Source organism: Labeo rohita, chromosome 19, assembly GCF_022985175.1.
Source record: "Labeo rohita strain BAU-BD-2019 chromosome 19, IGBB_LRoh.1.0, whole genome shotgun sequence".
NCBI classification, from domain to species: domain Eukaryota; kingdom Metazoa; phylum Chordata; class Actinopteri; order Cypriniformes; family Cyprinidae; genus Labeo; species Labeo rohita.
The window spans coordinates 26,883,235-26,907,284 of NC_066887.1; the positions used below are offsets into that span (position 1 = coordinate 26,883,235).

At 32.3% G+C, this 24,050-nt stretch overlaps 1 protein-coding gene across 2 annotated transcripts in view; it reads left to right on the forward strand.

Moving 5' to 3' along the window:
• Positions 1 to 24,050, forward strand: part of oxr1b (oxidation resistance 1b) — a 75,283-nt gene that overhangs the window by 496 nt on the left and 50,737 nt on the right. For both annotated transcript variants that reach the window (XM_051136355.1, XM_051136356.1), the window contains exons 2-3: positions 5,676 to 5,763; positions 19,899 to 20,095. In XM_051136355.1, coding sequence (XP_050992312.1) covers positions 5,747 to 5,763; positions 19,899 to 20,095 — 214 coding nt within the window. In that variant the 5' untranslated portion in view covers positions 5,676 to 5,746. The remainder of the gene's footprint in view (positions 1 to 5,675; positions 5,764 to 19,898; positions 20,096 to 24,050) is intronic.

Consider the following 24,050-nt stretch of genomic DNA (forward strand, 5'->3'; position numbering starts at 1 on the left):
CATAATTTAGTTGACTGTGTTTGTAAAAAACTGGATGTGGTATCTGCACTGATTTAGTATTAAGTTTCCAGATCAAGATCACTGTTTTAATGAAAAGAAAAAAATATTTTTGTTGCTTTTTTTTATCATAATTAAAAAAATAGTATGACCTTAAATCATATGTGGTTTTAATAGAGCCATTCTTCCCTGGTAGTACTATGGTATTCTTTGAAGTACCTTAGATTGTGTGTGAATGTGATGTTACATGAATATGGATATCATTCAGTACAATGGTGTATATATAAAAAAGTCCCAGTATTACCAACTGATCAATCCAAATGCTATTTGAGTTAAAGTGGCTGAGAATTAATATATTACATTAAGCAGCAGTTTTGATGCAAACCCAGTGCAACTGAAACTTAGAGATGCTGTATCACTGTTGGTATGTCCTCATTGATTGATTTCAGAGTAGCAGGGCTTTTACATCCAGGCGGACACTCGTGAAAGGCTGCCATGGAAAAGCCCAGTGAATTATAATGTCTACTCATAACTGCTGTCTATAAATTACCTAAGAGTTGACAGCCTGTTTGCCCGGCTTAGACACGTTGCTTTAAAGATCTAGCCGTTGAAATGACTGAAGAGCAGTCTGCACAGAGCGCTGGTTATGCACTCACAAACTGAAGTGGCCCTGTAATATCAATCTATCGATGAGTGCTGGGTGCATGTTTCGCTGTAAATTAGCCTCGTTACATAAAGATGCTTATTGTGCTTCCATGGTCATGGCTGCTGCACAATAATGTCATCATGTTTTCCAGCAAGAGCTTTTAGTGAATCATGTTTGTCTCTTAGGATGCCATTGTAGATTTTAATGTAGACCAGATACTTTGGATGTTTCAAACATCTGCTAAATGCTTTCATGTAAAAGCCTGAGGAAAAACAATCATGCGATTTGTGGATGGATATAATTGTTGTCTTGGTAAATGTGTAGATTGTGGATCTCTGTCGCTGTCCAGTGCTGAAATTAGTCCCCGTTAATAATATGGTGCTATTTGTGGAAATTGTCTGAGAGATTTCTGTTAGAATTATGCGTAGATTTTAAATATATTTTATAACATAACATATAATCAGAAGAGTGATCCATCTAGTCTAGCAAACTATTTTTTTCTTTTTTATCTTGTGTATTTAAAAAATGGCCATCATTGCATGTGATTTAATGTATGCACATTAGGAAAAGGAAAAGATCATTTTTATGCTAAAAAGCATTTTTACATGTCAAAGTAAAATTTCTAGATGACTGAATTTTATGTCTAACTTAAAGGTGTTCAGGTCTTAAAATATTTTGCGTATACACTACCAGTCAAAAGTTTTTGAACAGTAGGATTTTTAATGTTGTATTTTAATTTTTTTTTTAAAGAAGTCTCTCCTGCACACCAAGCCTGCATTTATTTCATTCAAAGTACAGCAAAAACTTTTTTTAAAAGAAAATTCGAAATATTTTTACTATTTAAAAGAACTGTTTTCTATTTGAATATATTTTAAAATGTCATTTATTCCTGTGATTTGAAAGCTAAATTTTTAGCATCACTACTCCAGTCACATGATCCTTCAGAAATCACTCTTATATTCTGATTTCAAAAAGCATTGTTGAAAACGGCTGAGTAGATTTTTTTTTTTTCAGGTTTCTTTGATGAATAGAAAATTCAAAAGAACAGCGTTTATCTGAAGTAGAAATCTTTTGTAACATTATAAATGTCTTTATTACCATTTTTGATCAATTTAAAGTATCCTTGCTAAATTAATTTGTACAATTTCTTTACCAAAAAACAAAAAACAAAAAACATTATGCTTACTGCAACCCTTTAAATGAAAACCTTTTATTTCAGGTAAATTCTGATCTTTGGATCTTTTTATATTAATCAAAAAATTCTGAAAAAGATCTACACAACTGTTTTAAATATCGATAATAATAATAAATGTAAAATATATATATATATATATATATATTAAACAGCAAATCAGCACATTAGAATGATTTCTGAAGGATCATGTGACGGTAAAGACTGGAGTAATGTTGCTGAAAATTTAGCTTTGAAATTTTCTTTGGCTTTGAGGAATAAAGGACATTTTATTTTAAATGGTAAAAATATTTCATAATATTACTGTTTTTGCTGTATTTTGGATCAAATAAATGCAGGCTTAGTGAGCAGAAGAGAATTTAAAAAAACATGAAAAATCTTAACTTTTGACTGGTAGTGAATGTTGGTGAATTATCAGTGTATCAAAACAAAACCATGTAAATTCTTTAATATTTAAATGAATTTTTTATTTTTATTTTTTCACTGTGTCAGAGGCTTAATAATTGATATTGCAATTTCTTTTAATGTTACAAGTACTGCTACAAATGTTTTACATACATTGTGGTTATTAAACGATTTCCTAGCTGTTTTATGAATTTGTGCAGCAAAATACGGCAACATATGGAATGTGATTCATTTCAGTTAGCAGACACCCTGAAATATATTTAGACGTGTTAGGTTTACCTCTTCACGCCTAGAGGGAAATACATGGTAAAGTGGTACAGTTTATCCCACTCTTCCATATATTATTTTGATGCCGTGAAGAGACTTAAAGTCTGCTTGCTTTATCCACAAGTTATATGCTGCGAGTTTGCATATACTTCTATACTAAGCACTGAAACCGCTACTCTACTAGACGAAACTCGGCATGCTGTCTTAAATAATTCACCAGAGACACATTTGTTTTTAGTACACTGTCTAAACTGTGCTGTGATTAAGCACAGTTTTAAACCGATATCTTTAGCCATTTTCTTGATGTTCTGTTTAATTCACTAGTTATGGAAATTGCCATACATTGGTAATTGGCTTCATCGAGCATCTATAAGTAATGACTGTTTGTTATTCTCTCCCAGAGGCCACATCCCTCCAATCTAGTGTGCTGATTGCTTTGGCAGTTCCCTGCTGTTGTGTGATATATGGACCAGATGTTTATTAATGAGGCTCATTAGTGAGTAGAGATTAGTCCAATGCAAAGGTGTGTCCTTTGTATTTATACCTTGTCAAGTCACATTTACACAGTCATCCAAGGAGCTTCACAGAAATGAACAGTAAAATAACAGTGTTGCAATATTCATCACTTACGAATTCAGTTGACTTGTGCTGTAAAGCAGCTCTACAGAATACAATTGCCATGATTCAGATCAGTTGGGTTCAGTTAACAGTCTGTGTTGCAAAGTTTATTAGTTATGAAACAAATTCAATTCAGCTGTAAAGCAGCTCTACAGAAGACAACTGTATATTTAAGTTCAATTTAGTCCAATGCTGATACAGTTAAGTTTAATGAATGTGTTGATGTTGCAAAGTTCATCAATTTTGCAACATATTAGATTCGACTACACTATCAATCAAAAGTTTTTGAGCAATAGGAGTTTTAAAGTTTTTATTTTTATTTATTTATTTATTTTTAAATAAAGAAGTCTCTTCTGCTCGCCAAGCCTGCATTTATGTGATCCAAAATTGTGAAATATTTGTACTATTTTTTTGTTTATTTTTTAAAAACTGCTTTCTATTTTCCTGTGGTCAAAGCTAAATTTTCAGCATCATTACTTCAGTGTCACATGATCCTTCAAAAATCTTTCTAATATGCTGATTTGCTGTTCAAGAAACATTTTTAATTATTATCAATATTTAAAGTTGAGTACTTTTTTTTTTTTTTTGTTTCTTTGATGAATAGTAAGATTCAAAGAGCAACATTTATCTGAAATAAAAAGCTTTTGTAACATTATACATCATCCCATTCAAATGACGGTATTATTTATTTATTTGGGAAAGAAATGATAGCAATTAATAATTTTATTTGGCATGAATCCTTTAAATTGATCAAAAGTGATGATAAAGACATTTTTTAATTTCACAAAAGATTTCTATTTCCGATAAATGCTGTTCTTCTGAACTTTCCAAAGAAACCTTTATCAAAGAAACATGAAAAAAAATTCTACTCTGCTGTTTTCAACATAGTAATAGTAATAATAAATGTTTTTTGAGCAGCAAATTATATTATTAAAATGATTTCTGACGGATCACGTGACTGGAGTAATGATGCTTAAAAAAAGCTTTGAAATCACAGGACTAAATTACATTTTAAAATATATTCAAATAGAAAACAGTTATTTTATATAGGAAAAATATTTTATAATTTTACTGTTTTTGCTGCACTTTGGATCAAATAAATGCAGGCTTGGTGAGCAGAAGAGTCTTCTTAAAAAAAAAAACTTTAAAAATCTTACTGTTAAAAACAAATTATAATGGACTTCATGCATGCATGCATGCATTAAAATACAGTGAATTTGTTTTTATATGCATCAGCCTGAAATCCTCAGTGTTTAGTCATGGTCATGGGCAATTTGATTATAGTGCACTGGTTCTGTTTTTATTGCAGGCGGAACAATTACCGTTGTCATTTCGTGCTATGGCTCACTGTAATGAAACCAGATGGCCAGAAGGTCATCCTCAATTAAGGAAAATCCATTTCCATTCATAAAGTTATCCATTATACTCTTCAGTTAATGTCTCCATTTCTTTTCATCAATATTAAGACCAGAAGCCATTCTAATCTTGCTGTCCTTTGTGTACATGCTGCTGCTTTCATACGTTCCCAATCCAATCCCACCCAAGAAATTAAACCCATCTCCTTTTGCTTAACATATTAAAGTCTTGAACATACCAATGATTTTTACCTATGCTTTGCGGTTGAGACAGGTTGACAGTTAGACTACTAGAATAGAAGAAGGTTTACCAGCGCTTATGTCTTACACAGGCCGTATTCGTACATTATTGATGCACTCTGCTTGGACGGGCAGCCCCAGTTGACATATGTCTTATCCTGCCACTGATCTCATTAGCTAACAAAGATTTTGACAAGCACATGAAGTTTTGGGACTAGTAGCTAGCACATGGCTTTGTTGGTTTTGAAATTAGACGTATGCAATGGCAGGTGTCTGCAAATATTTGAATAATATTAATATATTCAATGTCATGCATTTAAATAAAGAGAAAGATGAAAAACAGGAATTATAGGCATTAGTATTTTAATACCTTTCAGGGCAGGTCTATTAAAGCTGAATTTTGGTTTCTTATTGACAATATAATTGAGTTAGCCATAGTGTTATCAGTGCAAAGTGGACAATGGTTTTAAAATAAAGGTTTTGTTTTTGCATCAGTGGTTCCACAATGAAACTTTAACATCCGTAGACACTTTCCATTGCGCACAAAAAAAAATGTTTTTTGAACAACTGTTCACTGAAAGGATCTCTGGGGAACCCACTACTTTTTTTAAGTGAATATTTATTTACATGTCTTCTGCATTTTGGCTATATAAGTTACATAACCTTAGACTGTAGACAGGAAATCCACAAGCTAATTCCTTGGTAAACACCATCTGGTCACAAATTAGCAGAGAGAAAACAAACATAGTCCGTTGATGAAAGTACCAAGTTCACTCAGATTTCATGCTCAAGATTGTTGGATTGTGACTGCCAGCTGTAATTTGCTCAGTCGTACAGGTCACACCCCTTCCAGAGATGAGGTTATTGGTTCTTGGTTTTTTTTTTTGTTTTTTTTAACCTGATACCATGAGATGGTGATTGAACCTCACCCTGTAACCATACTCTCCTCCTGCAGGTCCACTCCATAGAGCTGGCCTATCGCTGTCATTGTGTCACCCATCCAACACAGGATAACAAGGACCCAGAATGTTCAGCACAAAGAGGTCAGTACACAACAGTGGTTTACAATGTTTTTAACATGCATTGTTTTTGTTTGTTTATCTCTGTTATTAGTGCTGTTTTTTTTTTTTTTGGTCATGCATGACTATTGCTATTGCACATACTTAGGGTTAAATGCATGTTAAAAACACTAGTCCTGCAACTGCATAGCAGCATGCTTTCTTTAGAAAAACCCAGTTTTGTGATTATTTGGTGCAAAGAAGAGTCATGCATTTGCAAATTGATTTGTATGCAAATGCAAAAGAAGAAAAGCATTTTTTTATTCAATTGCTTTCAAAGGGACTGGCGCATATTTAAAAATACCAACAGAGTGACTTGCCAGAGAGCTTGCCATTTTCTTTCTGGTTACCAAAATGTTCAACTTTGGGTAATACGCTGTGCTCATAAAAGTTGCTTTTTACTGAGCAATCCAATCAGAGTGAAGAAGGGGCGGGACAAATATTGTTGTGACTTTTTACTTGCACTCTAAAAAATGTTGGCTTAAAAACAACCATTTTTGGGTTATTTGGCAACCCAGTGCTAGGTAAATATTGACAGAACACATGCTGGGTTATTTTAACCCAGCTTTTTGGATTTTATACATTAACCCATTTGCTGGGTTGTTTTTTGACATAGTGTTGGTTCAGTCAACCTACTGAAGGTTTTTAATTTTAAATAATACAAATAAATAATACAATACAAATAATAAAAATGTTTATATACAAGACAAGAACAGTTCATATACATTTTTTTTTAATTCAATGTCAAGTCAGTCTTTTACAATCATAAAATCTTAAATATCATTCAGCAAAGGTCATAGGATGTGATGGGAGCAGAAAGAACTGCTGTCAGTGGGCTGTTCCAGTTCAATAAATGTTTGAAAAGTTACATCAAAAAGAGCATTTTAATTATAGTAGCATTTTAATATTAGTGTATTCAACCATTCTCTGTAATTGCTTTTTACAGAAATAACACTAATTCTCGTGCTGGTGTGTCACCGAAATCTGAGCCGGTGCAGGGCTGCTGTTCGCTGGGGGGTGACTGCGAACTTTAGACCACGGCCTTGCTTTTTACTTGTAGCTGAAAGATGCCATGACTGACTCCAAAACAGTACTGACAGTAAAGAACATATTTTAACTTTACATTAAATTAAACTCAGCACTATAACAAAAAATAAAAATCCATTTATTTTATGCAAGGCAAAAGGCGTTTCCATCATGCAAAGTGACGCAGCTGACTGATATCTTGTCCTTATGTTGCGTTGCATAAAATAATACAAGGGGGCAGTCATGGCCTAATGGTTAGAGAGTCGGACTTGTAACCTGAAGGTCACTGGTTTGATTCCCACACCAGCAGGAATTGAAGGTGGGGATTGTGAATAAACAGTGCTCTTTCCACCTTCAATACCATGACTGAAGTGCCCTTGAGCAAGGCACTGAACCCCAGTTGCTCCCCGGGCGCTGGAGCAATGGCTGCCCACTGCTCCGGGTGTGTGTGTGTGTGTGTGTGTGTTCATTTCTCACTGCTGTGTGTGTGTACTCGTGATGGGTTAAATGCAGAGGACCAATTTTGACTATGGGTCACCATAGTTGACAATACGTCGTCACTTTCACTTTCACAATTTACAGCACAGTAGAGATTTATGAATTAAATAAAATGTGTACAACCTTAATTTCTCTGAAGAAGTGCACCAAATCTGCAGTGCTGACTCAAAAAGCCCACGCTCTGCCTGTAACTCAGCAGCTGGGTTGTTTTGTTGGAGACAGGCTCAACCCAGTGTTTGGGTAGAAAAAAATAACCCAGCGTTTAAAAATGAAGTTACAGAAAAACTCCCCAGCACCTGGGTAAAAAATATGAAAAATAACTTGATAAAATGACCCAGCAAGTTGAACCCAGTGTTTGGGTTAAAAAAATAACCCAGCACCTGGGTAAAAATATCAAAAACAACCCAATAAAATATGACCCAATGGGCTGAACCCAGCATTTGGGTTAAAAACAATAACCCAGCATTTTTTTAGAGTGCAGTTTTAACCGGTTTAGCTCAGACTACCCAACACTGGGTTACACTGACCCAGCGCTAGGTAGGTATGTGAGGGGGTTTGTTATTGCTATTGACAGTAAAAATGACCCAGCTGAGTTACGGGAAAAACTAGGGTTAAAAAATAAAAAAATAAAAAATAAAAATAAAAATAAAATGACCCAACAAGCTGAACCCAGCATTTGGGTAAAAAGAAAAAAATAACCCAGCATTTTTTACAGTGCAGTAAAACTACTCAGCCTCTGGCTAAAAATATTAAAACTAACCCAATAAAATGACCCAACAGGCTCAACCCAGCATTTTAAACAGTGTATACAGTAATTTCCATTGTTGTTTAAAGTAAATATTGCTGGTTTTCGAGTATCTAAGTCTATACCAGATGTCATCTACGAGTTACAATGGTATTAATATAAAAAAATAATGAAACATTTTGTTTGTTGTTCATGCGTTTAGCTAAGCACTGCATCTCCAAAATGCTTGCAGCTGGCTATTTTAAGCTGGCTAAAAACGCTTTAGTGGACGCGCAGCCTAATGTGGTTGAAATCACATGCAAAATCAAGATCATTTTATTAAAATTGACATTTGCATGCATCTAAACAATAATGCAAATGTCAAGTTTAATTTTTAGTTTGAAATATTTTCTGGTACACATGGAGAACTGACAGCAGTGGTCATTTGTTTATAATGGCTGGTGGTCTTCCTATTTGATGCATGGACCAAAACAACAGTATAAATGCTTTTTCATTTAAAAAATATGCATAAAATAATCAACTGAACATAAATCAGTAACTTGTGATAGTACACCCAAACTAAAGTGATAGTTCACTCAAAAATGAAAATTCTGTTATTAATTACTCACCCTCATGTCGTTCCAAACCCGTAAAACCATCTTCTGAACACAAAGATATTTTTTTATGAAATCCGAGAGCTTTTTGACCCAGCATAGACAGCAATGCAACTGATGTCACAAGGACCATTTTAACAATGTTCTTACTACCTTTCTGGGCCTTGAATGTGTCAGTTGCATTGTTGTTGCCACAAATTAAGATATTTTTGATTTCAAGGTCTTATGTGTTTGGAACGACATAAAATGTGAGTAATTAATGACAGAATTTAAATTTTTAGGTGAACTATCCCTTTAAACATTCAGTGTAAACGCACCATGCCTAGGGCACACACAAAAGCAAATCACTCTAAGATGGAGAAGTGCGAGGCAGAGCAGGATGGTGAGTTTTCTAAAAGTGAACTTCGTGATGAGAATCACACTCTGGAAGCAACCCACAAGAGATAAGTCTACATTATCATTTAAATGGCATAGACCCCAGGTGAAAGCAATCCTGAATTCTAATAAATGCAGGCTTTTCACAAGGTATTGCTGAAACATAAGAAGGGCTCTTGAATTTTTGCTGTAGCCCTATGATGCATCATTAGGAGGTTCAAGCGTAAAAATCTCAAGAGGATTACATAATCCTCACTAACCCCTAACACAAACCTCATTCCCCCGCCAGCCCATCCCACCCCACCGCACAGCTGTCATCCCGCTTGATGGATGCCGTAATCTGGATTCCTCCATATGCACTTTCCATTCCAGTATTCTGAGGATGAAATATTCTCCTCAAGGCTTCCAGACGTGCTCTAATGGTCAGCCCAATTGCATTAAAGAGGACCGACTCTATTTCTGTTTTATTGATGACCGCTTTTTGGGAATGTTAAAGGGCCTGTTTTATTTATACATTGTTAGTTTTTTTCTTCCTTTGTGCCAGTCAAAATGCATTCATGCCTTTTTCAGCAGCATTTCAGGATGTTTGGAAGGGAGTCTAAGGTCCTTTGAGGTTTGGAGTTATTTTTACCTCGAGCACTACCGGGCTGTTGTGTCTGCCGAAACGATGATGAATTGCTTGGGAAAAGTATATAAATCATTTTTATAGCTTCCTTTTTTTTTTATTTATTTATTTATTTTATGATGAGAATAGTCAGATGCAAGATTTTAAGAGCTCGATAGAAATGCTCATTTTGAAACGTTCGCAGTATTATCGAGCCTCATCTCTGGATTTGTCCCAGCTAATGAAGTAACTACGCAAGTACATGACGTAAGGCTAGAAAAGAAAGGTGTTGGTTTACAGCTTTCTTGGTCCAGGTGAACAAGGATCGCAGTGGCAGGTTTAACTAATCACTAATCTAAATCAAGCTGAGAGCTGTTTCAGCTTTACCTGATTAACTGAAAGAATACTGTCTGTTTAGAACGGAACAAAACCATCTGTTACTGCAATATTTGGTGACGGGTGTTTGGTTCAGGGAAAAACAACTGTTGGTAACAGGAAAAAAAAACTAAAGATTGAATATTTAATTTAATAATCGTTAAATACAGTTGAGGTCAAAAGTTTACATACACCTTGGAGAATCTACAAGATGTTAATTATTTTACCAAAATAAAAGGAATCATACAAAATGCATGTTGTTTATTTAGTACTGACCTGAATAAGATATTTCACATCAAATATGTTTACATGTAGTCCACAAGAGAAAATAATAGTGGAATTTATAAAAATGCCCCCATTCAGAAGTTTACAATGATCCACAGCTTTTGTTTTTGCTATTCCCCACAAGGATAGTAATGCTGTTAAAAAATTGTTGATGTTTATCTGAAAGTGTAACGAAAACATGTTTTCAGGGCTAGGTTTAGGGTTAGGGTGTGTAGACAATATGTGTCAGTATAAAAACTGTCTATGGAAAGTGTGTGTGTGTGTGTGTGTGTGTGTGTGTGTGTGTGTGTTGTTTTTTTTTTTTTTTTTTTTTTCGTTTAGTGATCGTTGATCATGAGTCCCTTGTTTGTCCTAAACAGTTAAACTGCCTGCTGTTCTTCAGAAAAATCTTTGAGGTCCTACAAATTCTGTGTTTTTTTTTAAACATTTTTGTGTATTTGAACCCTTTCCAACAATGACTGTATGGTTTTGAGGTCCATCTTTTCATACCGAGGACAACTGAGGGACTCATATGCAACTATTACAGAAACGCTCACTGATGCTTTAAAAGCAAACACAATGCATTAAGAAGCGTTGGGTGAAAACTTTTTGAGTTTGAAGATCAGGGTAAATTTAACTTATTTTGTCTTCTGGGAAACATGTAAGTATCTTCTGTAGCTTCTGCAGGGCAGTACTAAATGAAAAACATCACATCTTCATTCTGTTCAAATGTTTACACCCCTGGCTCTTAATGCGTCGTTTTTCTAGCTTTTTAACCTTCTGTAATAGTTGCATATAAGTCTCTCAGTTGTCCTCAGTGTGAAAAGGTGAATCTCAAAATCATACAGTCATTGTTGGAAAAAGTTCAAATACACACAAATGCTGAAAAACCAAAGAATCTGTGGGACCTGAAGGATTTTTCTGAAGAACAATGGGCAGTTTAACTGTTCAGGACAAACAAGGAACTCATGAACAACTATCACAAAACAAAAAACACGGCTCATTCAGGTAACAACACAGTATTATTAATAATATGTAAACTTTTCAACAGGGTTTTATTTTTTTTTTTTTTTTTTTTTTTTTCTTGTAAACTACATGTAAACATCTTTTATGTGAAATATCTTATTCAGGTCAGTAGTACATATAAAAAATTACATGCATTTTGTATGATCCCTATAATTATTAATAATTAACATTTTGAAGATTCTGCAAGGTGTATGTAAACTTTTGACCTCAGCTGTGTTTTAATTCATATTAAAAAGCACAACCTGATTTTTTTTTTTTTTTTTTTAATATACTATTTGAGTTATTATTTAATAAGCTTTTGCAGTATAGCTGAGGTGCTCATATGGGTGCTTTTCTTGATCCAGTCTGACCCTATCATTTCCAGTGGTCTCTATACAAAAATGCCAAAAATATAACAAATACAGCAGATATTGTTTCCAGGGTTATTATAGTGTACTAAAACCATAAATTATTACTGGAAAAAAATGTTAAGTGAAATAAAGTAATTGTGTTTTAGCTGGTTGCCAAAGCAAGATGTCTCATTTTTATTTAGTATAAAAATTACTACTTGATAATTACTTGATAAAATAACTAAAATATGAATTAATAATTTATATATTAACATGTTAAAAATACAAAAATAAAAACATTACTAATAATAAATAATAATAATAATAAAATTATAGTATCCCAGTGATACTGAAAACAATAGTTTCCTAATCAGTTTCTCTCTTAATACTTAGTTTTCAGTTTGCTCTTTGATGTACTTTTTGTACAGTTAAAAAAACAAAAGTACAGAATTAGATAAACTATGGTTCAAAGAAATGTTTCTTTGATAATTTTCAAATGATTTCTGAAGCTGAAAATTCAGCTTTGCATCACAAGAATAAATTATATTCTAAAATATATAAAAATGAAAACCTTTGTTTTAATTTGAAAAAAATTCACAGTATTACTGTTTTTACTGTATTGTGGATCAAATACATAATTGGTGAGCATAAAAGGCTTTGTAGACGCTTTAAAGGGCACATCGGATGCAAATTTCACTTTTACATGATGTTTGCATATGTGTGCAGACACAACCACCCTAGAATGACAAAAAATGATTTCTCAATTATCAGGCTGTTTTGATTTTCAAGCTCTGCCCATGACTGCTGACAGACTGTTCTCTATTATTAGCATATTCCCACCCTCAGCCAGTTGTACGCTGTCCGCCATTTTGTCCACGCTTGAGCAGCTGTAGCGACAACATCTCTTAAGCAATGCAGGCGTTTTGGAATTGGATGTAAAAGTGAACATAAGAGTCTTCATTTTTTCTCCCGACATGAGAGCAACTGAGGACGCAGTGGATTAGTTTTGTTTTTGATGGTAATGCTCCACAGAATACTCAAAAAAAAAAAAAAAAAAAAAAAAAAAAAAAAAAAAAAAAAAAACTGAAGAGTGCGCGGAGTGAGCAGTAGCTCATTATCATTTAAAGAGACATGCACCAAAACTAGTCACTGTGAACAGAGCTGTTTTTGACGAGGTAAAAAGGTGTTGTTTTTCACGACCATTGAGGAATTTTAACCACAGTATGTTGCAGACATTTCTTGTAGACCCTAAAGAAAAACTTGTCCCCTTTAACAGCAGTAAGTTTTACAGCAAAGACTATAACTGGTAGGAGTGATGCTTTGCATTTTCCACAGATACAGTGTTGTAAGATGAACGCCATTTGTGGGATAAATGAAACATGCAGTCCCATCTGAATTATGCAAGAGGACAAAAAAAAAAAAAAAAAAAAAAAAAAAAACATTTTAGGAAAGCAGTTGTAGGGCATGTTGTTGTGAAGCCTCTATAGCCCATATCCTATAAACATAAAGACCTAGGTGCACACAGTTTGTGACTGTGCAGAGATGCATAACCACAGCGCTTCAACCGCACAAACAATGAGCACTCAACTAATTCAGAGTGACTGTTCTGTAGATGCGTTTAATCCACTCGCTGCAAGTTTTAAAGCCCTCCTGAAAACGGAAGACACGCTTTCCTTGAGCAAAAAATCAGTAAAGTGGAAAAAGACCAAGAACCCTGAGGTTCTTTAAATACCAACTTAAAAAGTGTGTATAGGTGAACTTTAAATTCCTTGGTGTCACCGGAGTAACTATGAAAAATGGCTGTGACTGAGAAATTGCCTTAAGGCTCTCCTTAATTGGTGACAAATCTTTTTACTTCTGGAGTGATTCATTCTCTAAGATCATCTTTTTTAGAATTCTAAATCTCCCACCTTGCTTAATTTAGTTTGACTTGTCTGTCTTTTTGCAGAAAGCCAGGAAACTTTGCAGTAACGAGAGTGTCTGTCTATGAGAGCATGAAGGAACACAAAGTACTTTTCTTAGAGTGGATTATGCAGCCTGTACTAGAAACTCAAGTGCTTGCGTAATAAGCCTGGAGTCCTTGGCTGATGTTACAAGAGTGATGGGGGGGAGAAAAACATTGAATGCAACAGTGCAATTTGTAGTCATGTCAAAATTGGCTTGGCATTGTTGAGAAACTTATGCAAATAATATGCATTTAATTGCAGCATATTAAATAATTTAATATTACATCCAAATCTCCAGAGAAATACTACTCATTTGAATGCACTCTGAGAAGGGCGTGTTTTTTTTTTTTGTTTTTTTTTTAAACTGAATGGCACATTTTTAATTATCTAAATTGTATTTGACAGGTTGGACAAAACAGCCTCTCAGAAAAATTGATTAGTCTCTGGTTTCTGTCTAACAGAGTGTCTCTCCTGGCTTTAAATAGAAATGCTGAATATCTTGCTTCGGTAAATTCTGCATATTTTGAGGTCTGCTTTTCGTCTGGTGATATTTACATATGACTGTATAATCAAATAATTTTATTAGCATTCGGATGAGAATTTATTACAGATGTTGAGTGATTGATGCAAACTGTGGGACAAAATGGAAATAAAACTAAAATAAAAATCCTTTTAAGAAGTATTTTAAAAATGATTGCGCTTCTCAAATGACTAATTTTGTCCTATAAAAATGAAAAATCCATTTTCAATATCAGATGATTAGAAAAGGCATAAAAATTCATTGGTGAAAAGATGTAAGGAACCTTAAAATTATCCTTTATCTGAGTGTTTTTTTTCTTTTCTTGTTTAGCTATGCAATTTAGCTATGCATTTTGTTGCCTCTGTAAGTTATTTTATTTTATTTCTTCTTTTATTTTGTTTTTCATTTTTTTTTTTTTTTTTATAATATATTTTTTTTTTATTTTATATTTTTATTTCATTTATTTTTTTGTTTTATTTTATTTCTTAATTTATTTTTTATTTTATTTCTTTTATTTTATGTATTTTATTTAATTTATATGATGTTCTATATTTTATTTTTATTTCTTATTCTATATTTGTATTTCATTTATATTTTTATTTTGTTGCAGTATTTTATTTTTTATTTTTATTTATTGTTTTATTTTATTTCCTATTTTATATTTTATATATTATGTTGTTTTGTTTTATTTTATTTCTTAATTTTTTTTTTATTTTTATTTCTTATTTTATTTTATATTTTATTTTTATTTTTATTTCTTATTTTATTTTTTGTTTTATTTTTTATTCTATCTTATTTACTTTACTTTTTTTAATTTTAGTATTTATCTTTTATTTTTTTTATTTTATTTTATTTTATTTTATTTTATCTTATTTTATTTTATCTTATTTTATATTATTTTATTTCATTTTATTTTATTTTGCTATGTTTTCCCCTGATGGACATGACCCTATCAGAACAGATCTGCAATTTTCTTTTGAGTCATGACTCATCACCACTTCTTTAAGATACAAATACTGCTTTACAGCAATGCTACAGCCTCATTAAAAATGTCTAAGTTCTAAAGCTGTCATGATAAATGTGTATCTAAAATTGTCATTGCACATTAAAAAAAAAAAAAAAAAGTCCTGTAAAGCCATGTTGTGCAGATGAATTTGCTGCATAAACAGTTCAGTTGCAGTCTCTCTGTTTATGGCAGTGCTCCAGTGAAGTTATCGTGTTTGTTGCAGAAATCTTTATTCTTCTGCTATTTTGGATTCAACTGTGGATTTCCGTCATGACTGTGAAAACACACGTCTCCCCAGTAGTCTTATTCTTTTTGTTACTGTTTGTTTTTGCACAATATATTCAGCAGTGTCCCAGTTCCAGACTTTGATGTCAGAATCTCAGTTCAACGAAGGCACAGAATGTGAATATTTAATATTCCTCATATTATCATCAGGCCTGTGCAATTACAAGCTCACAGCTGGATTTAATAATTTCATTACAAAAACGTACATCTACTTTACATCTGTCTTTTGTTGACATTGTATCACATTGGTGATGCCAGAGAGTTCCAGTGAAGTTGCTAACGTCTTCTCTATGGTTTTCACTCTTTTTCTATGCGGAGCCCTTACTTTTACATTCATGCAAGTGAGTTTAAGTGTTTTTTTTTTTTTTTTTTTTTTTTCTCAGTAGTGAAACATTTCAGTCATCCTTTGTCCTGATATGATCTTAACTTCTACTTGCCGTTTAAAAGATGCAAGACATTTAGGTAATGTATAAATCAGAATAGTAACACTCTGATTAAGGTTAGTTAATATTTTACTGTCTAATAAGATCAGCGCCCATAGGGTATCGATCTAACACCTGCCGCTGTTATGTAATATTTAAGGAGTTTTAGTCAGCAGGAGTTTGAGCAGCTTAAAATCTGTCATAATCTCTATTAATGCTGCCTTTACCCTCGTTAAACATTTTCCACGCTGATGCGGTCGTATTATGATAACTGGTAGTTTTGCACGCTATTTAATGCATTCATCTTTTTGTCGCTTTAACTTTTTTTTCAAGATCTTTGACTTGTTTCATTGAAGCATTTGCAGGTACTTAAATTAATTGTCCAGCGAACCCAACATGGGAACACTTACAACCTACACTGTTTATAGTCATTCAGCTTGAGTGTTTTATGGTCATTTAGAAATTATTATTGTTAACCTATGCAACGATGTTTTTTTTTTTTCCCTTCCCCCCAAGGATTTTGTATGATTTTTGGCAGTAAATCAAATCAAAATGGAGATTGTTTCAGTGGGTTCATGCATTGGGTAAAATGACATGTATTGAAAAGTATTGTACTGGACTCTTTGAATTTTAGTTTTTTTTTAGTTGTTGGGTTTTTGATGTTCTGAAGGCAAGAGGTCGCTTATTTATTTTATTTTATTTTATTATTTTATTTTATTTTATTTTATTTTTATTTTGTTTGATCTTATTATTTTATTTATTTTCTTTCATATTTTATTTTATCTTATTTCTATTTTTTATTCTGTTTTTTATATTAACTTTATTTTAGTTCCTAATTTTTCTTATTTTATTTAATGTTTTTATTTTATATCTTTTTAAATTTTATTTCTTATTTCTTATTTTATTTTTTATTTTATTTATTTTATTTTAGCTTATTTCAATTTTTTTCTTTTAATTTCTTTTATTTAATGGTTCTTATTTTATTTCTTATTTTAAATCTTGTTTTATATTTTTATTTTAGTTCCTTATTTTCTTTTCTTTTCTTTTTAATTTTATTTTTCTTTTATTTCTTTTATTTTATTTTCTTTTTAATTTAATTTTTCTTATATTTCTTTTATTTTCTTTTATTTAGTTTTATTTCTTATTTTATTTTTAATATTTAGTTCCTTATTTATTTTATTTTATTTTATCTTTTTTTCTTTATTTTATTTTGTCTTATTTCTTATTTTATTTTGTTTTTATTTTAATTTTATTTTATTTTTTGTATATTTTATTTATTATTTGAAAATTAATTGTCCAGTGAACCCAACATGTGAACACTTATAATCTATACTGTTTTTATTCAGTCAGCTTCATATGAGTGTTTTATGGTCGTTTAGAAATAATATTCTTGTTAAATAATCTAAGCAACAATGTTGTTTTTTTTTTTTGTTTGTTTGTTTGTTTGTTTGTTTTTCCTCCAAGGATTTTGTATGATTTTTGGCAGTAAATCAAATCAAAATGGAGATTATTTCAGTGGGTTTATGCACTGGGTAAATGTAATAACATCTAATAAAGTATTGTACTGGGCTCTTTGAATTTTCTTTTGGCTGTGGGGTTTTTGACAGTTTATTTTATTTTATTTTATTTTATTTGTCAACCATTTTAATTGGCTAATTTACACATGGTATGGTAATGCTTGACTGTTGGCATTGATCAAGGACTCCAGAGAGTTTGTGCATTGAGTAATCAATGCAAACCAAAATCTCCTCCACATTGGGTTTCATTTGGAGGACAAATATGTGCACATTTCACTAATAAAACCCTTGTGAATTGTTGTTCAATGAATTATCAGTCAATAATTTGCATTCTGTGTCGACTCAACCAGAGGTCCCCGGCTCATATTTTTGATATTGCGAATATTTTTTTCTGAAGAAAGATACACATGACTTAAGAAAGAAGGCAGCATCATAATGTTATTTTTAGACTGAGATTGGTAGTTCTATTAATAAAATCTGTTGACTTAAGCAATCTCTGTTGCATTTTGTGCCAGTGGTGACCATTCAAAAACAGGGAAACGGCACTTTTTAAGTTTTTACTCCAAAGTTTACATGCCTGTAACTCAAGAAGTATTAAATATATCTTAATGCCATTTTAGATTTTGGGTCTTAACAAAGTTTCCTTGTGGTATGTTTAATTTTGGGGCCCAGTATGGTTTGGTTCCAGAGATATTGGAATTTCAGTATGGCTCCAGGAGTAAATCATTAAATTGTACACATTTTCAGTGGTCGAAAACTAAATATGGGTCACTTTGCAAAAGTATGATGCTGCTTTTCTTTTAAAGAGGAATGGCTGAAGAACTATAAAATAACGTTTGAACGCTGTTGAAATGTAGAAGGCTTTTGGTAAGCAGTTTCACATTTACCGTGACAATTGCCTGTTGTAAATGAGAGCGAGTCCATTAGCTGATAAGTTCAGCACAGATTTATGGCATCTTTATGTCTCCCTATGGGCCAATAAAAGCAGGTGATCTAGCCGTGAGAGTGAAGCCACCTTTACCAAACAGCCACATCCTTTAGCCACCTGCTTTAGTTTGTCAGTGTTTATTGACATTACCATGACACATCTCAATATTGATATCAGAATTGTTTTTGAGCTTGCACATGGTTATAGGAGACTTCAGGGCTGGTTGGTTAATTCCTAAAAGGACCTATAAAGTTATCTTAGCAGTATCATGGTTTCTGTTGTCCTGGAGTTGTGTGCCTTGAGCTCATTGCTCGGGTGAATGAGTGAGTGTGAGTCTTCAGGCCGTTCTCTCTGAATCTAGGTCAGTTCATCTGGACAGGGTTGCCTGTCTGTTTCTATCATTTGTGCTGTCTGTAGCCATTGGTTGTTGGTTTCCTGCTTTACTGCAGTATCTCTAAAAGAACTGTCACTAAAAATGTTTACGCAATGCTACTTTTAAGCGCTCTGCAAATCAAGCAGAATGCAATATGTATTGATTTTGTGTGGCATTCCAGCAAAAAATGCTTGGTGCTGTGTTTGTGTAGATGCTGTGTTCATATAGAGACATTAAAATGTAAGTAAAAAAAATTGATTTTGAGTAAAAAAAAAAAAAAAAAAAAAACAACATGTTGTTGTTGTTGTTTTTTTTAAGTGTCCCAGACTTTTGAATGGTAGTGTTTATGTAAAATAAAATAAAAAATATATATATAAAACATAAAAATAAATTAATAAATTAAATTAAATTGAATTAAAATAGTAAATATAATTTAATAAAAATATAAAATAATAAAAATATAAAATAAAATATAAAAATTTAAAATGAAATAAAAATATAAAATAAAATTAAATAAAAATGGAGAAATTATATTATGAATGTAAAAACTTGTACTGCTTACTGCTTAATGCAGTGCATTTTCTTTTCAGTATTTATTTAATGTAATAGTGTGTTTTATTTATTTATTTATTTTATTTTATTTTATTTTATTTTATTTTATTTTTTTAATTAAGTATCCCAAACCTTTGAATGGATAAATTAAATTACATTAAATTAAATTAAAATAGAATTAATATAAAAATATAAAATTAAAAATATAAAATTAAATAAAAATCTTAAATAAAAATTAAATAAAAATTAGGATTAAATAAATTGATTAAAATAAATTAAAATATAAAATGAAATAAAAAAATGAAATAATGAAATGAATTAAATTAAATTAAAATATAAAATAATAATAAAAAAATTAAATTATAAATAAAATAGTAAAACAAAATTAAATGAAATTAAATTAAATTAAAAAAATGTATTACAATAAAAATATAAAATAAATAAAACTTAATAAAAATAAAATACAAATTAAATTAAATTATAATATAAATGATATAAAATAAAATGATAAAATAAAATCAAAATTGTAATAATAAAAATATAAAATACAATAAAAAAATCCATAAAAATTGCAATAAAATAAAAAATAGAAAATAAAATGGAAAATGCAATAAAAGAAAAATCTAAAATAAAAAATCTAATTGATTTATTCAAAGTTTTTGTAACATTTATTGCAGAAATAGTCTTTTAAAGTTAATGCTTTTTTTTTTTTTTCTTCCCCCTTTCTTTATTCTAGGTTGAAGAAGAAGTCCCAGTCAGTGGACATCCCTGATGAGGGTTATGCTGGTTCTCTTGTCAAAGACCTGCTGGCGTCTCCCCTCATACAGAATGTGGCCAGATCAACCATAGGTGAAGAAAAAGAGATCAATACCAGCAACATCCAAAAGGCTCGTAGTCCTCGACGTGGAGAGCTCAAGCGAGGGTATACCATAGGTGCGTGAGGTCTTCACTAATCTTTCTGCCTCATTTTATACTTCCGTCTGTTCTTTAGGAACAGATTTTAGGTTTCCTGTGGCTTCCTGAGCCTTAGGTTATCAGTTTATTTCTATTATATATTTTATAATTTAATTTCATATTTAGTATTTTAATATTAAGCTCACAATGTGTTTGTTGTTTGCTTTTGATCTAATTCTAAATACTTAATGATTTTAGGGTGCAGAATTATTTACCGAATGTGTTATGGTGCATTAGAAACATCTTAGAGGAAGATCCCCATCAAGTCCAAATCAAACACGGTAACATTAACATTGTCTTACAATGGACAATAGAAAGGAATAGTCCAGTGAGACTTATTAGTTATGCTTAATCCAGTGTTGGCACAGGAACTGGCTGGCTGGTCCTGCGGTAAGAGGAAAACAGATACCTTTGAGACTGTAATCAGAGGAGAAAAGAGGATCTCATCCCTCTGTGGACCTCCACACACACACACACACACACACACACACACACACACACACACACACACACACAGTAATTACTCTTGAGTTGCAGGAGATGCTCCAGTCTCAGACAGAAAACCCTTACAGTAACCGTTATAAACTTACTGTAACCCTGTAGCATCCTGACGATTTCAAAGGGCTATACTCGGTCTTTTCATCTTTTTAAAAGATATATACTTTACCAGTCAAAAGTTTGTGGACAGTAAGGATCTTTAATATTTTTGAAAGAAGTAACTTATGCTTATTAAAACTGCATTAATTGCATTTATTTGTTTGAAAATGCAGTGAAAACAGTAATACTGTGAAATATTATTGCAATTTAAAATAACTGATTTCCATTTTAATACATTTTGAAATCATGGTCATGTGGATTTGCTGCTGAAGAAACATTTCTTCTTATCAGTGTTGAAAACAGTTGCTTGTGGAAACCATGATGCATATTTTTCATAATTCTTTGTTGAATAGAAAGAACAGTATTTATTTGAAATTGAACTCATTTGTAACATTTATAAATGTCTTTTACGGAAGTCTGATTCTGCCACTGAATAAAAACATTTAAAAAGGTAATTAATCTCACAATTCTACCTTTTTTTTCCTCTCCATTGCAAGTTTATGTCTCGCAATTCTGATTTCTTTTTTTCTCCAAATTGTGTCGTGATATAAATTTGCGACTGTGTGTTATAAAGTCAGAATTGTGAGACGTAAACTCTCAATCTTTACTTTTTTCCTCACAATTGCGACTTTATAACATGCAATTGCGAGTTACGTCAGAATTGTGAGATATAAACTCGCAAGTCTGAGAACATATCTGCCTTCCCCCTTCAACACTGTACTTCATAATTCACAATTGCGAGTTTATATCTCGCAATTCTGAGAAAAAAGTCAGAATTGTAAGTTTATATCTCACAATTCTGACTTTATTTCTTGCCATTTTAAGTTTGTATCACACAATTCTGAGAAAAGTCAGAATTGTAAGTTCGTATTGTGCAATTTCGAGAAAAAAAGTCGGAATTGTGAGTTTATATCATGCAATTCTAAGAAAAAAAAATCAGAATTGTAAGTTTGTCTCTGAGAAAAGTGTCAGAATTATGAGTTCATACCTTGCCATTCTGACTTTATTTCTCACAATTGTAAGTTTATATCATGCAATTCTGAGAAAAACAGTCAGAATTGTGAGATAAAAAGTTTTAAACATGTAAAAAAAAAAAAAAAAAAACATTATTCAGTGGCGGAAATGGGCTTCCATAGTCTTCACTGTTGCTTTTGATCAAATTAATTCATTCTTGCTAAATAAAAGTATTATTTTATTCAGAAAAGTCCTATTTAGCCCAAACTTTTGAACAGTAGTGTAAAATCTGGGCAACAACAATAACCTTAATAGTCTTTCTATCATCACCATCATCATCATCATCATCATCATCATCTTATTATTATTATTATCATTATTATTATTATTATTATTATTATTATTATTAATAATAATAATAATAATAATAATAATAATAAAGAAAAATTCTCTCTTCCAAGAAGTACTTTTTCTCTCTTGACAATCTCATCACTTTTTGTTTGGTGTCTTTGTGGTCAATGGCAAAAAAACTGAGGTTTTTTAATTTATTATTATTATTATTATTATTTATTTATTTATTTTTTTGAAGCAATAAGGATTTGCTTTCAAAAATGAAAATTGTGAGCTTTTGTGGTAGTTGGTCTAAAGAAACTAAGTCGGGCTACAAGTTGAGGGAGAATAAAAATTTCTTGATAATTTACTCAATCCCATGTCATCCAAGATGCTCATGTCTTTCTTTCTTCATTTGCAAAGAAATTAAGTTTTTTTGAGTAAAACATTCCAGAATTTTTCTCCCTATAGTGGACGACTTTGGTGGCCAACAGTAGTTTCAGTGCAGCTTCAAAGGGCTCTACATGATCCCAGCCTAGGAATAAGGGTCTTATCTAGCAAAACGATTGGTCATTTTTGGTCAAAAAAAAAAAAAAAATTATATGCTTTTTCACCACAAATGCTTGTCTTGCACTAGTTCTGCGATGTGCATGTGCGACTTCACGCATTACGTAATCGCGTTGGAAAGGTCACAAACGGTTAGTTCATTCGTCTGTGCACTTCGGATCAAAAGGTAGGATAGGCCGAAAAACACATTCTCATTTTGTCCTCCAACTTCAAAATCATCCATCATTGTTGTTTTCCTTTTATTGTGAAGGGCGTTTGATTTTCTTTGCACGTTCGCTTTGTAAACACTGGGTGTTACTTTCACCCAAGTCATGCGTGACCTTTCCAACTTGACTATGTAATGCGTGAGATCGAGCTTGTGCAAGAGGAGCATTTGTGGTTAAAAAGTATAGGTTTTCTTGTTTTAAGAAAATTACAGAACTTTTTGCTAGAAAAGACCCTTTTTTCTCAGCTGGGATCTTGTGGAGCCCTTTGAAGCTGCATTGAAACTGCAGTTTGAACCTTCAACCCGTTGGCCACCACTGAAGTCCACTATATGGAGAAAATCCCTGGAATGTTTTCCTCAAAAAACGTAATTTCTTTACGACTGAAGAAAGAAAGACATGAACATCTTGGATGACATAGGGGGTGAGTAAGTTATCAGGAACTCCATGTGAAGTTCAGAAAACTTTCTAGACCAAACTGTTTTAAAGTTGCTTGAAGAATATTTTGCAAGGTAGTTTGCCATAAATAATGCAGTGAAATAGCACGAGCATCTGCAATATTGAACTTAAAATTTCCACTAGTCCTGCTTTTTCAAGCTCTTTTCAAACAGCTTCTGATCTCTTGAGCACGACTACAAATAGCTATGATGCATCAAACTTCCTAAAACCCATCTTAGGAGCATTTTAGGTGAATAAATGCACCCGTACCCTCAGGTGAGCATCTAAACGTGCATTTCGTGTCGTTTTATACTCAGACAGCCAGACAGCGAGCTGGGTTAACCTTGTGAGCATGCAGTAATGACTTCAGCAAGATTTTTCCCAAAGGACAGATACAGGAGGTATTTTGTGACAACCCAGCATTGCTTCCGTTAGGGCTAATGTTTCTCATTGTTACCTGCAGGGCAGGGTCGACGCCAGCCCGAGGCTTCAGTTCAGTCTCACGGGACTGATGATGCAGTTCTGCTATTAGTTCTCCAGCAGTCGGGCGTCTCTCCCAATTAACTGTCTGTTGAGAAAATCTTTTAATCAAAGCCCTTTGATCAGATCTCTGCCGGTCTAGTTTACTAGATGCCGTAAGACAAGCTAATTAGGCTGGTAATCATGGTGATTTGTTCACTGTCTTAAAGGAACACTCCACTTTTTTTGGAAATAGGCTCATTTTCCAGCTCCTCTAGAGTTACATGGTTGAGTTTTACCGTTTTCAAATCCTTTCAGCCGATCTGCCGGTAACACTTTTAGCATAGCTTAGCATAGATCATTGAATCAGATTAGACCGTCATTAG